General features: G+C 58.0%; 1 protein-coding gene across 1 annotated transcript; it reads right to left on the reverse strand.

Moving 5' to 3' along the window:
- Window positions 1-10,024: 10,024 nt before the first annotated feature.
- ID1 (inhibitor of DNA binding 1) lies at window positions 10,025-11,618 on the reverse strand. The gene is made up of 2 exons (XM_067554575.1): window positions 11,158-11,618; window positions 10,025-10,534 (listed from the first exon to the last, which is right to left on the reverse strand). The coding sequence occupies exons 1-2, from the start codon at window positions 11,557-11,559 to the stop codon at window positions 10,493-10,495; spliced, it is 444 nt and encodes a 147-aa protein (XP_067410676.1). The 5' UTR covers window positions 11,560-11,618; the 3' UTR covers window positions 10,025-10,492.
- Window positions 11,619-15,246: the final 3,628 nt, after the last annotated feature.

The following is a 15,246-nucleotide window of genomic DNA, read 5'->3' on the forward strand; positions in this document are numbered from 1 at the left end:
CGTGTTTTCACGTCTGTCCCTTGGCAAATCTCACCTCCTGCCCCATGCTAGGTGCGGCTCGGCTATTTCACTCCTGCCTCGCTGCAAACAGACACCAGCTGGAGTGGAGTGAATGGCTGGATTCCTTCTCCAGTGACTCGAGAAGCCTGGGAAAAACCGACACTGGAAAATCACGTCCCCGCGAGAATTTCTGCACCAGAAGGAACCCCCTGAAGCAACTGCCCACGCCTACTAATAATCCCCCTCGCACGCCTTGCACTCGCACAGACAGCATCTTTCACCCGTGACGCAGAAAGCCCAGTTGCCTTCCTGCAACGTCAGAGGCTTTGCCCCGCGCCGCCCCCTACCAGCTTGACACGCACAGGGGACACTTTCCTACACCTTGTTTGCAAGCAGGAAGCCAATCAGGATAAAGCGGCCAGACTCCTCGGCCCGTGTTTCCTTGCAGAAAGGAAGGAGTGGGGCCCACGCTGCCACAGAACAGCCCCAGATCCCACCTGGAGAAAATGCGTTCCCAAGAACTCCACCCTGCCCCCAGCCGTCCCTTCCTGCAAGGAGGCTACCTCCAGAACTCCCCCCTCCGGACCCTCCTGACTCCCACCCCAGAGAGGGCCGCCAGCCACCAGGTGCGGGCTGGGCTCCTTTGTGGTTAAGTTGCACTATGACTTCTGCTGCCCTTGTCCACAGAAGGAAAGCCATTCCCTCTGCCCTCGATCCTTCACGCTGCCTGACTCACTGGGGACTTGAGCGAGTCACTTGTTACCCCAGCTGTAAAACGGGGTCAGTTATCACCGAGGCACCAGCTGGCCTCTTACGAGCTGTGGCTCTGACGCATGCCTGCTGAGATGTGCAAACTATCTTCAGAGCAGAGAGCAAGTCCCTGGTGCAGTTATTGTAAGCGCTGGGAGTAACACGGCTGCTTCCCCACCTGCACCCCTGTGCTGACGGTCCCCCTGCTCTGCTGGGGTCACCCAGGCACTGTAGGTAGCGTGTCCTCACACAATCACTCCGCACAAGCACGGCCAGACAGTTACCAGTAAGACGAGCCCCTGCTCTCTCCTTCAGGTCCTGACTGCACAGCTAGCTGGGTGAATTGTCTGCGCCCCAGCCACATGAACCCAGGAGGCGAGAGATTGCTGTAAACCCCAAATCCTGCCTTACACCCTCACCGAGAGCTCGCTGCAGAAGGAATGCCATTGATACCTGTTTGCTGCTCGGCTCTGAAGTCCTTGCAGCGTCTAAACGGGTTGATGCCAATGTGGTTACGTCCCAGCACAAGGAGAGCTCGTGTTCTTAAGGCCTGTGTTGACGTTCAAGATTTCCAAAGTTCTCGACGGGCTGGTTGAACCAGAAAGTCTCCAGGATTCCTGGCTCCACAGCACGCACAGTCCTGTGCCACCACTGAGTCACTGCCAGCCAAGCCGGATGAGGGGCAGGGATGCTTGCGTTCTCCCCTCCCCTGCAGCGCATTCTGGCATTGCAGGGAAGCGTGCGCTGCAGCAGGGCATGGCCGGGGTCACTGGTGGGGCATCTCTCGTGGGCCGAGCGTCCCCAGCATGTAAGCAAGTGGCCCGGGCCCGGCGTTAGGCACATCCCGGGATGGATCAGGCCTTTAGAAGCTGCTCTCCAGGGAACTGCGCTAGCTTGCCAGAGCGCACGCCGGGTGGGGAGAACGTAAGCACCTGTGCATGGCATTCCTGTCCCAGGTTCAGAGATCTCGCTTCCCTTAGCGCTCCTCCCAGGCGCACTACAGCCACATTCCCGCCACAGTGCCGTTCTGTGCACGTAGGCGCCACGCAGGGTGCTCTGGCTTTCCCTACATTAGGAATTCAGGGCTTGTCTCGCTGACTCCACCGCAGGCCTGGCGTATCAGGGTCGATTGGCGCCCTCCGAAGAGACGCAGAGCAGTCTCGCCAGCCCGCAGCTGAGCCAAGGGAGTGGGGCCCAGGTCGCAAAGCAGCTCTCCCCAGACGTGGGTCTGCCTTGTGCTGGAGCCTGGAATGGGCCCTGCTTGAACTGTGCTCGACTCAGTACAGACACGCCCAAACTTTAGCTCCGTCTGAGATGTTAATTAAACACGGCGAGGTCCTGCTACCCGGCCGGACGGACTCAGGCCTCAGCCGCCCTGGGGCAGTTGCTGTGGAACCCCCAAAACTGTGTATTTTGCCCCCCAGGTGGGATCTGAGACTCGGCATCCATCCCCAGGTCAAGGGACTGCTGGGCAAGCCATGGCTCAGCCCACCCCGCTGCTCCAGGCCTCCCGCAGTCCCCCCGCAGAACCAGAGAAGCTGCAGGCGCTGATAACACTGGGGCAAAATTCCAGCAGGTTTGTCTTTATTGCAAACACCACGAGGCTGCCTCTGCACAGGGCCAGGGAGCGACGGCGGCACAAGGCGACAAGAAATGCAGCAGATGGGTCCAGTCAATCACCAACATCAGCAACAGCCTCTAAGGCGCAGGGCTCAGAGCCGAACGAGACACAGGCAGCCCACAGCAGACAGGTTCGGCTCGCTGCATATCGGCAGTGGCAGTGTGAAATCCGCTGCCCTGCTGCCAGGGGCATCCAGCACCCCCCAGTGATCACTGCACCAAGAACTCCCAGCTCCCCTGGGGCAAGGGGACACACGGCCAAATTGCCCGAGGCAGTTTTAGCTTCTTTCTTGTCTATACGGCTGGGGGTGGGGAGTGTAGGGGACGGTACCTACGGCATTGTTACGCTTTAGCTCTGTGCACTCTGCAGTTCTGTGTCTAGAGAGGCAGGCACCTGGTCTGTGTTGAGTTCAGCGCAGGCTGCCGCCGCGGAGACACAAACACACAGCCCGGTGCCCATCCGCAACATGTTTGTTTTCTCCTTTGTTTTTTCCTTTGTTTCTCCATCTCCTTTGTTTTCGGTTAACCTGAGCGACACGTGCAGCTGAAGGCTTGGAAAAATCGAAACAAGGGGCATGGCCTGTAGGGAGGGTTTGGCTTTGGCCACACCTCTTTTTAGAAAGGCCACACCCACTTTTAATCACAGAGCCTGGGAGAAATGAATGAGCCCCACAAAGCGTCTTGCCCCGTCTTTCTGCACCAGATGGGAAGGCCGGTAACCCGCCCTGGAGCGGGCTAGGCGAAGATGATGGCTTCTGTGGTGAACATGCCTTGTGCCCCAGCTGGGGTGTGCAGGCCCTGAGCGTCCCAGCAATATGCGGAGCGGCCCGCGGTTCAGGTGTAGCCGGGCAATGGCTCTTGGGCGCTGAGCGTTGATCACATCTCTTACTCCACTGTCAGGCATCAAGGTCAGGCCCTGGGCAGCGCCGCTCACCTCCTCAGCTTCCCCCTTCCCACGATCGGCCCTCAAACATCCGCCCGCCTCCCACCTGCAGCCCGCAGGGATTTTGCACAGGCAGGAATGGTGTTAGTCTAGCCAGGGGCCTTTTATCCACCTCATCAGGGACTCTGACATCATAGGCAGGGAAAGACAAGCTCTTTGCACCTGGCAGTGCAACGAAAGGGTTTAAAGAGACACAAAGCCGCAGCCATTGTGTAGGGTTTCAAAGGGGACGGTCCCACCAACCCTCTCCCTTTCATCAGCCTGCAGGAAAGAAAACAAAACCCTCCGGCCCAGATCCTGTGTCATCCCAGGAGCCCCGAGGAAAACAGTGTCTCTGAGCAGCTCTCCTCTTTCATCCTGAGCCAGGGGAGCCAGCTCTGCTACTTCAACACCCAGCATCCCGCCTGCCCCATCCTAGAGACAGACCGGCCTTCAACGCCTCGCCCCAGGCGCCTTGTGCTGTAGGAGGAAAAGACCCCCCTCTGTACTGTCTCCCCAGAGCCACTCCTGTCCCACACGCCGTGCCCTGGATTTCCCAGTCCCACCCTGGGTGGGATCTCTGGCTCTCCCCCTGCCCCATATTTCTGGTCTCACATCCTGGCAGCCTGGGAATACGAATAAGCAGATGGGTTGGGGGCTGATGGGCAGTTCTGAGGCCCCGTGTGAGTTTTACCCGCCATCTTTTCTATGAACCAAATTCTCACCCTCTTGCTCTGGAATCTAGCACAGCGGGCGGCACGCGAGGGAGGCCGGACGACTAAAATAAAGTGCACTGAAGGAAAGGGTCTGGAACTGAATCTTCTCCCGATCCTGTGCATTCCCATGGTGTGCGCAAGGCTGGCCGTGCACAGCACCAGCAGGGCTCAAAGCGCTTTATAAAGGGGGGAGGGGGTGCCAATGTTACAGTCCACAGTTGTCAGATGGGGAAACTGAGGCACAGAGAGGGGCAGTGACTTGCCCAGGCTTGCACAATAGGCCAGTGGCTGAGACAGGCACAGAACCTGGCTCCCCTGATGCCCCTCCCCATGCTCAATCCTCTGGACCCTGAAGGAGAGGCCTGTTCCTGGTAGAACTAAAGCGTGGTCCCTGGAGGAGGCGGAGAAAAGCCAGCGCATCCGCGGCACGGGTGTGGGGCTAAATCCAGGCTGAGCATCCTACCGGGCTCCTGTGGTCGTCAGCGTGCCATAAATAGCGGCACCAGCAGAGGGTGCCATTGCACTGGGCTCGGCGGCCCGGCCCGGGGACAGGCTGGGAGCGCACAGGGGCGCTGGTACCTTTGCTGATCGGACCCGGCTCTCGCCACTTCTCCCTCGCAGCCCATACCTGCAGCCGGGCTGAGAAGGGGCCTGAGTGTCCTCGAGCTTCTCACCACTCCCTGGTGCCCATCCGCACAGGGAGGACAGGCACACAGAGGCCGGAACCCCGGGGAACCAGGGATTCGGCTGTACCGTGCGGTCCGTGCACCCCTTTCTGCACCACATTTCACTCCTGGCGGGCGCCCGGCCCTGCTGCTTGGCTGTTTGCGAGTGACACCAGCCCCTGCCTCTCCCCCTGGGCCCCGCCGTAGGCTGGGGGTTTCCAAACGCTGCCTGTGGCGCGTTCCAGACACTCTGCCCCGAAACCTCCCCCAGCAGGAGTCGCTGCCGGAGGAAAACCCTCCCGGCGCCGGCTCTGGGGATGCTCACAGCAAGGCAAGAGCTGGCCTGCACCAGCAGGAGGCACTGTCCCGGGGAGGGGCTCACAGCTGCTCCAGCTGATTTGGTCACCTCCCTGTCTGCTTGTTCCCAGTCAGAATGAGCTTCTCTCTCTTAGCTGTGTCCCCTCAGCCAGAGGTGGCATCCCTGGCGTCTCCTGGCTGCCCTGCGCTCCCCTTGCAGCCTCCTCTGGGACAGAGCCTGGGAGATTGCACACTGCATTCCGGCTAGAAGCTAATCAGTGTCCCTGCACGACAGCCGCATCACCTGTTCCCTAGCCCTGGGATGAACACAGCCGCCCTGGTCACGTGGGATCGTTAAAGGGGAGGAGGAGTTGGCCAAACTGAAACTCAACTGATCCGTTTTGTCTGCCCACATTTCCAGCCAGCAGCCTCTTGCACGTCACATCCCAAACGCTTGCCCATTGCTGCTGCTGCACCTGTTAAACAGATGCCAGGTTCCACCCAAGAGGTGGCTGCATTTCAGGGGCAAATTAAATGAATCCTATGCAAAGTTTGCCAAGCACTTTGCGGACCCTTTGGGACGCAAGGTGAAGTATAAATTGAAGTTTTAATTAGGGTCAATATTACGTCCAACGATAAATCGTTTCCTGAGGCCTGTCCCATTTAGCACAAATTCCCTCGCTGGGTTTCTTGCTCCCTGACTAATTAGCTCACATTTCTCTTCGTTGACTGCTTGGCACTCACAGCCCCATCATCCAGAACTTCGACCCGGCTTGGATCGGCCCTTGTTTGTTCCATCTCCAGGTTTTGTAAGGCCTGTCCCTGTAGAGATCCAGATATCGTGAAAACCAGAGCTGCGCACATTGAACTGCTACGGTCTCAAAACTGACCTCCAAACCTCTCTCACCTACTTCTCCCCAACTACCAACACGTCGCTCGACATCTGCCCTGCCTCTGAGTCTGTGGGCTTGTCTAAATCGGCACAGGGGTCAGCATGCTGATGGAGATACAGCGGGGCTAACCCCTAATGCAGACACTGCATCAATGCAAAACAGGGCTGGTCCTGGTGCCACTCACCCTGGTGATGTCCCCGTCTTACACTCATGCTGCACATCTACACTTGGTGGCTGCGCTGGGGTCACTATTTTGGTGCAAAATATAACTCCAGCCTAGATAAGGCCTTAGCAGACTTGAGACGTGGGGGTGTTTGCCTCTTTTTACATATAACTGACTCCCTCCGCTCCCCACAGCTTTCTTAACTAGAAGAGACTAACACCATCCCAAGGGCAAATTCACCCCGAGTTCCTGGTACGCCAGCTGGGGGTGAACTTGCCCTTGGGGTGGTCTGGAGAAGGGTGGGAGCTCAGAACAGCACATAGAAAAAGGGGGGCCAGGAGGAGGATCTTTAGATCCTTAAGAGCTGCCCCCATCCTAACTTGCCACCCCTCCAGCCCCGTACCTTGGAGCGCTGGGACTAGCAATTCGCCTGCACTCAGAAGCAAGGGCACAGGGATTGCTCCATACAGGCAACAGGGTCGCCCCATCCAATGGAGTCCGACTCTCTCCCCGACCCTCATGCACTGAGTGCAATGTCCCTGCACACAGAGGTGATAGGCCAGGGCTCTCCCCTGCACTGAGGCCATGGCAGTAGTAGGGTTCTCCCAACCCCAGCTGTCCACTGAGCATCCCTGGTTACACTCCCCTCCCCGCCTGACTCGGTTCTGAACACAGGTCACACAGCTCCGCAGGAAAGTCCATTTCATTCTGTTAACAGAGAGTACAATCAGCCCTGCTGCGACAGCTGGAGCCCCGGCAGGCTTGGCTGGGGTGAGTCACCCCACGCCGGATGCACGAAGCCAGTGTCAGTCGGGGCTGTGGTGCCCTCTGCACATCTATTGCCCTGTGAGGCATCCTTGCAGCTGCGCCTGGAATTGCACAACCCCCTCTGATGCAATTTCCTCCTTCCCAGCTCTTCTATTTACAACGCTGCGTCTGAGGTTTTGCAACAAGCGGAGCCGGAAATGCATGCAGCCCCGGAGTTTCCAAAAGGAGAGCAGCGCCCTGGACCCCTAGTTCCCACACCCCTTGGAGGTCACTGCTGGACTGTCCCTTCGCAAGCACCTCCTGCTTCAGCAAAAAAAAGACGAGCAACTCTTCCTTCAGCTGTGTGGTTGCAGCAAAGGCCAGGATCCTGCTTTCGAAACTGGGCTGAAGCACTGACTCAGTGGATGACCTGAAACGAGTCACTTTTAACCGCCTTGTGCTTCAGGCAACCCAGCTGGAAAATTGGGTAAGACCTCGACCCTCACTGCAAACCAGATGCTTGCTTCTGAGCCAGGGGTATTTGGATGAAAAGAAAACTCACTGCCTTTTTCTGGGCCCCTGGGAGCGGGGGCTAGTGCTCATCTGTCCCCGGCCTTTGGCTGCACCAGCCCATTCAGCCACCCACCTTCCTCAGGGGAAGCATGCTATTCTTAGCCAGCTTCAAAGTGGCGCATGATGCTAACAGGGCCTTCTAGCCAGCAGAGAAAAGGCCATGAAGCATTTGTTTTACACTAGTGCTTAGAGCCCTGCAGCTGAGATCCGGGCCTCAATGCACTCCGTGACACAGTCCCTGCCCCAGAGAGCATACTGTGGAAACAGCAAGCCAGAGGATGGGAGAAAAGGCGACCATACACAAACGGTAACGGGCGTGACTCTCACAAAGGGAGCCTGTGCAAGATCTCCCCAGGCCAGTGCCACCCTCTAATCATACTCCCACACTTGTCTAGCACCTCCCTTCTGAGCACCTCACAAAGAGCAATCCATTATGTCTTGTAACACCAGTGGGAGGCTGGTCGTCATAGCATCATTTCCATTTTCCAGCTGGAGAAACTGAGGCACAAACGGAGGCGGTGATGTGACATTCCCGCAGTCACAGCAGAAATCAATGGCAGAACTCCAGCCCGGTGCCATAGCCTCTCGATCTACCTGCTTCGACCACCGTCCCTGGCTTTCCCAGCCCTTGGCTAGTTACTTTACCCTACCCTGTCCTAAGCCTGAGGACCCGATTTTGTAGTCCTGCACATTGCCGGTATCTTGGTTCCCAGGGGCCTACAGGCTACATCATGGGTCTGGGAAATCACTGTAGAAAAAAAAGTGTGAGGTCAAATTCTTCCCTGCTGGAACTCCCACTTCACGCAGCAGTGGAAGCATTTCTCGCTAACTGGCTGAAGTCCGAAGACCCAGCTAAGCGGAGCTGCTCTTCCTTTTCAGTTCAGTGTGGCTGGGAAGTGGTTAATCCATTTACTTTCCAAGCAGCCGTTGAAAAGAGGGAGTTTTTGTGTGTGTAATGTCTCTCTTTCTCCCCCTCCCTGGGTCTCTTGTGCAATGTTGCTCTGTTCCCAGGGCTAAGATGCAGCTGTGAGGGTGGGACAAGGCAGCCGTGTGTGCTAGGGAGGGGGGCCGAGTGTTTGTCTAATAGATTTGTGCCAAAGGCAGGCTGGCGGCCTGGGAAGGGCCTGCAGCCTCAGACAGAGAGGCGCCTGTGTACACCTGGGAAAGTTCAGGTTAAATAACTGCACATTCCTAGCACACAGCTGATTGAAACCTTAACAAACAGGCAGGCCGAGCCAGGCTCCAGATGGGCTGGGCGGGAGCCAAAAGGGAAAGGAGAGGAACAGAGCAACTCAGCAGGCAGGGGAGCAGCAGTGAGAACACCCGGCTCCTCCACGAGGGAGGGTGAGAAGCAGGGGTCGTCCCGTTCAACAGCAGAAACCTCAAACCGAAGCAACTGTTTTACCCTCCTCCAAGACCAAAGCCAGCCCCCAACTCCCACAGCCTCGCTCCCCAGGGCCGGCTCCCAGCACCTGCACTGGCAGGGGGTTGGCACCTCGGCTCGACTCTTAATTGGGAAAGAAATGGCTTTAATGGTTTAAAAAAAACCCTGCAGCCAAATAGAAGCGCTGGTGGCAGGAGTTCAGAGGACAGTCTGATGGGGTGGTGGGGAGAGGATTAACCTTTGCAGAACACAATGGCCCTGCAGCTGCTGGGGATTTCATTTTTGTGCAGTCGCTGTGCATCCCACAGGCTCCCTGAAGTGGGCAGGTATCAATTAACACAGCTGGAAGGCTGGACCGAGGGGAGTCCAAAGCTTCAGCTAAGCAGCGAGAGCAGGGGAAGGGGAGAGCTGACTAGGAGGATGGATTGAGGTGTCCCCCCCCCCACACACACACACGTGCTGTAACTAGGCTTGGATTGTTAGAGCTGTGTCACTGTGCACACACTGATGGACTATTTCCATTAATAATCCAAATTCACAGAGGGGCAAATGAAGTGTGCTGGAGAACTCATTCAAGGTGGTTTACTTCATCTCAGCTGTTGAGTTTCCAAAAGCTAAAGTTTTAACAACACAGCAGTCCTAGTTATGACCTCTGTTGTCCACTCCCTCCCTCCCCCTTTTCACCTGTGAAAACCTTGCCTTGCTAAGAATACCCTGGCAGAGGTATACAAATGAAATCAAGTTCTGTCAAGCCCAGCTGTAAGCATTACCCCAGCTCCTTCGGGCAGGCAGCCAGGCCACATGAGGTCAGCTCCAGCAGGACCATCTGGGTCAGGGCATGACTGGCCCTGGGTTATTACAGGACAGATGTCAGCACTTAACCAGGAGAGTAACAGGTTTGGTTAACGTGTCAGTTTATGGCACTGGAGACCCCCTCCCCAGCATAGTTGTTACAGGGCCCCATCAAAGGCAGGCACAGAGTGGCAGAGATTTTACCCTTCTTGCCTCTAGAATTTCCCTCCCAAGTTTGACTTTCACTATTGCGACGCCAGGCTGCAGTTGGCTCAGGCTTTTCCTGATTTTACTGTGAACTGGGGCTAACAACTGCAGGTTCCCGCAGCCGTTCAGCAAACAGCTTCTCTCTCACTCCCACAACTTACTAGTTAGTTACTGTCCAAGAAAGCCAATTCCAGCAAAGGGCCACTGAAAAGACCCGTTTAGAAGGGGCCCATTGACTAGCAGGGACAGAGGGGAGTCAGGGGCCCGGGGCTACAAAAGGAGCCAGTTCTCCATAAACAATCAGCATTTGTTTAATAACAAAAACTCAAACTATTGTAGAACAATATTCTCGGCAGCATCATTGTAATATACAATACAGGGAATATTCTCAGCAATCTGAGAAGGATACAGGTTCAGCTTTTTTTTAAAATTAAGAGTCTCCCATACAGAAAAGTCTCAAAGAGTCTTTGATGTCTCAGCAGCAGCGGACATGCCAGGGCTGTCGCTAGTAGCCATGGTCCTGGTTCCAGTTCCTGCTGCCAGGATCCCAGAGGGCCTCACACTCCAGCAAAAGCAGGAAGGCTCAGCACAGACTCCCAGCCTCATCTCCTTCAAGAGGCTCGCTACAGCTCTCCCCTCAGACTACTCCAGTGGACCTAGGGAGGGGGTGTCCCCATCCAGACTGCCCCCCCCCCTTCCGGGAGGCAAGAGAAAGCTGCTGCTCCTCAGCTCTAGGAGTCCTCCATGCTTCCAGACGGGCGTCTCAGCGGCACAGGATCTGGTCACTGGCACTCACGCAGGCAGCCTGGAACCGAGAGGAGGCCAAGGTTAAGTCTCACATCTGGGGGCATGGTCCTGCAAGGCAGCACCTGGCCCTCAGGACAGGACAGGTCTTCCCCGTGTCATGCCTTCAGATGGAAGGCCAGCCCCCACCGCATACTGCTCTATGTGGACCTAGCCCGACCCGCAGGGATGGCAGCTAGGGTCACACCGCCTGCATCAGGCCAAGTGACTCCTTTCTTGGAGTCACAGCCAGACGTGGAGACTTCTCAGTCCCTCTGCCCGCCCTGGTCACCTTTCCTCGGGGCAGGAGGAACAGGGCCAGCCCGGGCACCGACAGGGAGGCCAGGAGCCCATGGCAGCAGAGGAAAGCACCGCAGCCCCGTTCCCGGGCACCGCTCTGGGCAGGCCACGGAGAGGGACGAGAACGGGCTGAGTCCTAGACCGAGGAGCAGGGCAGCCCGACGGGTGGGAGAAGCACAACGGACGGTGCTGGGGGGGGGGTAAAGGCGCGGGGGGGTCTGCCAGAGGTGGCCCTGTAGCCTGGGGGCGCACACCCAGAGCACGGAGCAGCGCGGGCAGTGGAGGGGAAGGGGGGGGCGCGCCCCGGAGCAGCGGCGGGGAAGAGGGGGGGCGCAGCCGTCTCACCTCTGCGGCGCCGCTGGGCTCCCCGTCGGGGCCGCCCCCCAGGGTCTGGCCGCGGGCCGGCGGGTGCTGCAGCTCCAGCTGCAGGTCCCAGATGTAGTCGATGACGTGCTGCAGGATCTCCACCTTGGAGACGCGGCGGTGGCGGGGCAGGGTGGGCACCAGCGCCTGCAGGCGGGAGTAGCAGCCCTTCATGTCGTAGAGCAGCGAGGCGGCGGCCGCCGCTTGCTCCGCCTGCCCCAGCAGCGGCAGCCCCCGCGGGGAGCCGCCGCCGGGCCGCGACAGCGAGACGCTCTGCTCCGAGAGGCAGCGCACGGCCTCGCCCGCGCCCCCGCCCAGCCGCACCCGCTTCAGGGCGCAGCTGGGCCCGGGGGAGGCGGCGGCGGCGGCGCTGGCGACTTTCATGCTGGGCTGGGAAGCGGCGCGACGATCCGGCGGCAGCAGGACCCTGCGGGGGAGCAACAACTGGCAGCACCTGGCCCGAGCGGCCGCGCCGGCTACTTATAGAGTGCGGGGCCCGGGGGGGGCGGGGCCAGCGCCCTTCCCAAGCAGCCAATCAGGGAGGCCATCCTTGAGGGGGCGTGGCTTCCCGCTTCCACCCCCTGCCCCCGCCCGCCTCCCTCGGCGGAGCGCGTTCGGACTTGGAGCCGAGAGAGTTTTAAAGGGACAGTGACGCGTAGAACCAAAGGGGCTGGGGGGGGAGTGTGTGTGTGTGTGTGTGTGTGTGTGTGTCGGGGGGAGGAATGTGATGACAAGCACTGGGAATAGCTGTTTAATGACCCCCCCCCACTTCGTTGGCAAATTCCCCTCCCCACCAGAGACAAACCGCCTGCCCAACATCCCCCCCCCCACACACACACACCGGCACCCTCCCCAGTGGGGGGCAGACCCACCCCGGCGCCGCATGCAACAGGCCGCCGTGCACAGGGCGGGCACCGCACCGCGCACCCCGCACGCTGGCGAGCCTCGGGTGCACGGTGCGGCGCAGCGCTTTGCACCCGGGAGCGGGGAGGGGGGTCACAGAGACGTTTGCTGATGGCGGCTGAGCTGGGCGTGCAGCTAGGGCGCGGGATAAATGCGGGGCTGGGGACACTGGGGGGGGGGGACACACAGACAAAGGAAAAGGACAATCGCCCGGCCCGTGAGCGCTGCTCAGCTGCTGCTCCGTTGTGCCCCCCCCCAGCACCCCCAGCACCCCCGCGCTGCAGTTTTTGCACCCCCCCCCCCCCCCGCGGTTTATTTTTCCCAGCGCGCAGCCGCCCCGCTCTCGGCCGCAGCAGCAGCAGCGAACTGGGCTCGGCCCCCGCCCCCGCCCCCCCCTCGGCGGGCGGCTTCTGTGTCCAAACAAGCCGCGCAGACCGTTAGGCGCCAGGGCTGTGATGTCACCCATTCATAAAACCCTGAGCGCTGTCAGCATGGCGCCGCCCGGGCGGTGCCCATGGAGACCGCAAACAGGGGGGTGTGGGGGAGCTGCAGCCGCCTCCGGTCACCTGCAGCCTGGGCCCAGCCTGGGAAGCGGCCCCGGCCCCGGCCCCATCAGTCATTGATCACCTTCCAGGCGGGGGGAGGGGATTGCCTCCCCCTCCCCCTCGCACCTGCAGGCCGCTATTGTTGCTCGCCTTCCCCCCCCCCCCCCCGGAGCTGATCCCCCCCCCCCCCCCGGGCTCCTGGATGCTCGCTAGACCCGCCTGCATTCCCACACACCAGCGTGGTGCTTCGGATGCAGGGGCTGGCGGGGGGGGGGGGGGGGCTCCTGCCTTTGCACTCCCAGGGGTTCAATAGCTAATGGTACTGCAGCCCCTCCTCCGGCGCGGGGGGGGAGGCTTGGCCTGGCCTGGCCTGGCCTGGCCTGCCTGGGGGTTGTTTTTTAATATAAGTAAATACATATTTTTTTAAATGCACAATGTAGCGTGTGGGCAGGAGCCGGGCTGGGGGCAATCACTGCCTCTCCCCTGGTCGAGTCTTTGCACTTCTGCCATTGGAGTTTGTCAGGCTTTGCAACCACCCCTCTGCTGAGTCCCCTGACGCTATAGGAAGCAGAGATCATTGGCCCCGCTTGACCGATGGGGAAACTGAGGCACAGAGCCATTACAGCTCTTTTTCAGAATGGGCAGGGCCAGGAACACAACTCACATCTCCTGCCATGTGCACTATTCGAAAGGCCGCCCTTTCTCTCCTGCTGTATATCAGAATTGTGTTTTATTTGCAGCTAATTCATATTCTAGCCTCTGTCGGTTCTTATACTGTGTTCAGCCGCAGAGCATCTGAGCGGCGTCTTCCAGGAGTGCAGCCCGCAGGGCAGGCCAACATCTGTTGTGCCCAGGGACAGACGTGTGTGCAGTGGGGACTCCCGTTTTGGATTCTTTCTTCCGTTTTTTTTTAATGTATAGGGTAGATACATGTATGTATGCATGTTTATGTTAGAGAAGGCAGGTCAAAAACATGTGCCTGGCACTTGAAGTAGAAGGTGATGAGAGTTGGGATGGTCTCAGAGACTTTAAGGCCAGAAGGGACCATCATGATCATCTCGTCTGACCTCCTGCACATGGTGGGCCCCAGAACCTCGCCCACCCACTCTGGCAATAAGCCCCTAACCTCTGGCTGAGTTACTGACATCCTCAAATCTTGTTTGAAATACTCTAAGTTACAGAGAATCCACCATTTACACTAGTTCAAGCCAGATCCCCCACGCCTCAGAGGAAGACGAAAGCACCCCAGGGTCTCTGCCAATCTGACCTGGGGGAAAATTCCTTTCCAACCCCAAATATGGCAATCAGCCTGACCCTGGGCAAGCAGGCGAGACCCACCAGCCAGACACGTGGGAAAAATCCATAGTTCTTGGGGGAGTTCTCCCACTGCCTGAGGCCAGCCCCCAAGGAATCTCTGTCTCCTGTAGAGAACAGAGAAGAGCTTTACCCTTAATGTAAGAGTGGCATTGCACCAGAGGAGCAAAACTGGCCATCACAGTCTTCATCTTGAAGTTTTAGGCTCTTTCAGCGACCCTGGACCCAGGACACTGAGTGCCTTGATGATAAGGGCTGAGACATGGGCTGGGTTTCTTTCCCTGTGGTATTTGGGTGCACATTGGGAAGAGCAAATATAAAAGCCTCTGACTCTGATTTTCAAGGCGCCTCAAGCCAGCCTCTATCATTACACACACACACACACACACACACACACACACACACACACACACACACACACACACACACACACACACACACACACACACACACACACACACACACACACACACACACACACACACACACACCCACACACACACACACACACCCCCCCCCAGTCTTCCACATAGACATTTGGGCTTGCACAAAATCCTGGCTCTGCACAAGCTGCACCTCCATCCATCGGATGGGCAGACGTCAGCTGCCTGTCGCCGGGGCAAATCCAAGTTTTTATATGCACATGAAAAACTGCACAAGCAAAACTGACAAGAACAGCATGGTGGCTGTGTCGCAGGACTGGGTCCTTGGTTCATCCTGAGAAAAAGTGGCATATTGGATTCCCAGATGCTTAGACAGATAGAAGCTGTTTCTCGCTGGACGTGCCTTCCTGGGGTTGGCTTTACCAGATCATGCAGCATGGCCAAGTCTGTTCCTCTTATACAAGGCTCTTTCGTGGGTCACATTTTGATCCTGCAAATTTTATCTTTTACATTTTTATGGCATGACACGCAATGTGACTAAGGAGACGTTTATTTTATTGTTTATTTTTTGTAGGAGTGGGATTTTCATGTTATTTATTTACGCTGCAGTTGTAGATGATTCAGTGTTTTCATCTCCCTCGGCTCCCCCGGCCACCCCGGGCTAACTTCTCTGCAAGACGCATCGGGATGAAGAGACAGGAGCCTGCTACTGGCGTCAGAGCTGACTTTAGGCATAGGCAACGCAAACCACTTCATGGGGCCCTGGCCGGGTGGGACCCATGGGCCAAACCGCCACTTGCCGGCAGTTGACTGGAATGGAGTATCCACTTCCTGGCTGGCTTGATCCCCTTCTTGGACAGTGAACTAGAGGAGGCTCCTGGCTCATGCCCCACTGCAATATCTGGGGTGTTGGGGGGTGGGTCACT

This window comes from Emydura macquarii, unplaced genomic scaffold (genome assembly GCF_026122565.2).
Source record: "Emydura macquarii macquarii isolate MOO-44397 ecotype Brisbane River unplaced genomic scaffold, CSIRO-AGI_Emac_v2 contig_1483, whole genome shotgun sequence".
Lineage (NCBI taxonomy): Eukaryota > Metazoa > Chordata > Testudines > Chelidae > Emydura > Emydura macquarii.

Excerpts from the sequence above, each read along its gene's own strand:
- ID1 (XM_067554575.1), bottom strand. The coding sequence starts at position 11,559 with ATGAAAGTCGCCAGCGCCGCCGCCGCCGCCTCCCCCGGGCCCAGCTGC. Across the intron at positions 10,535-11,157 it reads AGCCCAGCGGCGCCGCAGAG|GCTGCCTGCGTGAGTGCCAG; the intron begins GTGAGACGGCTG and ends TCTCGGTTCCAG.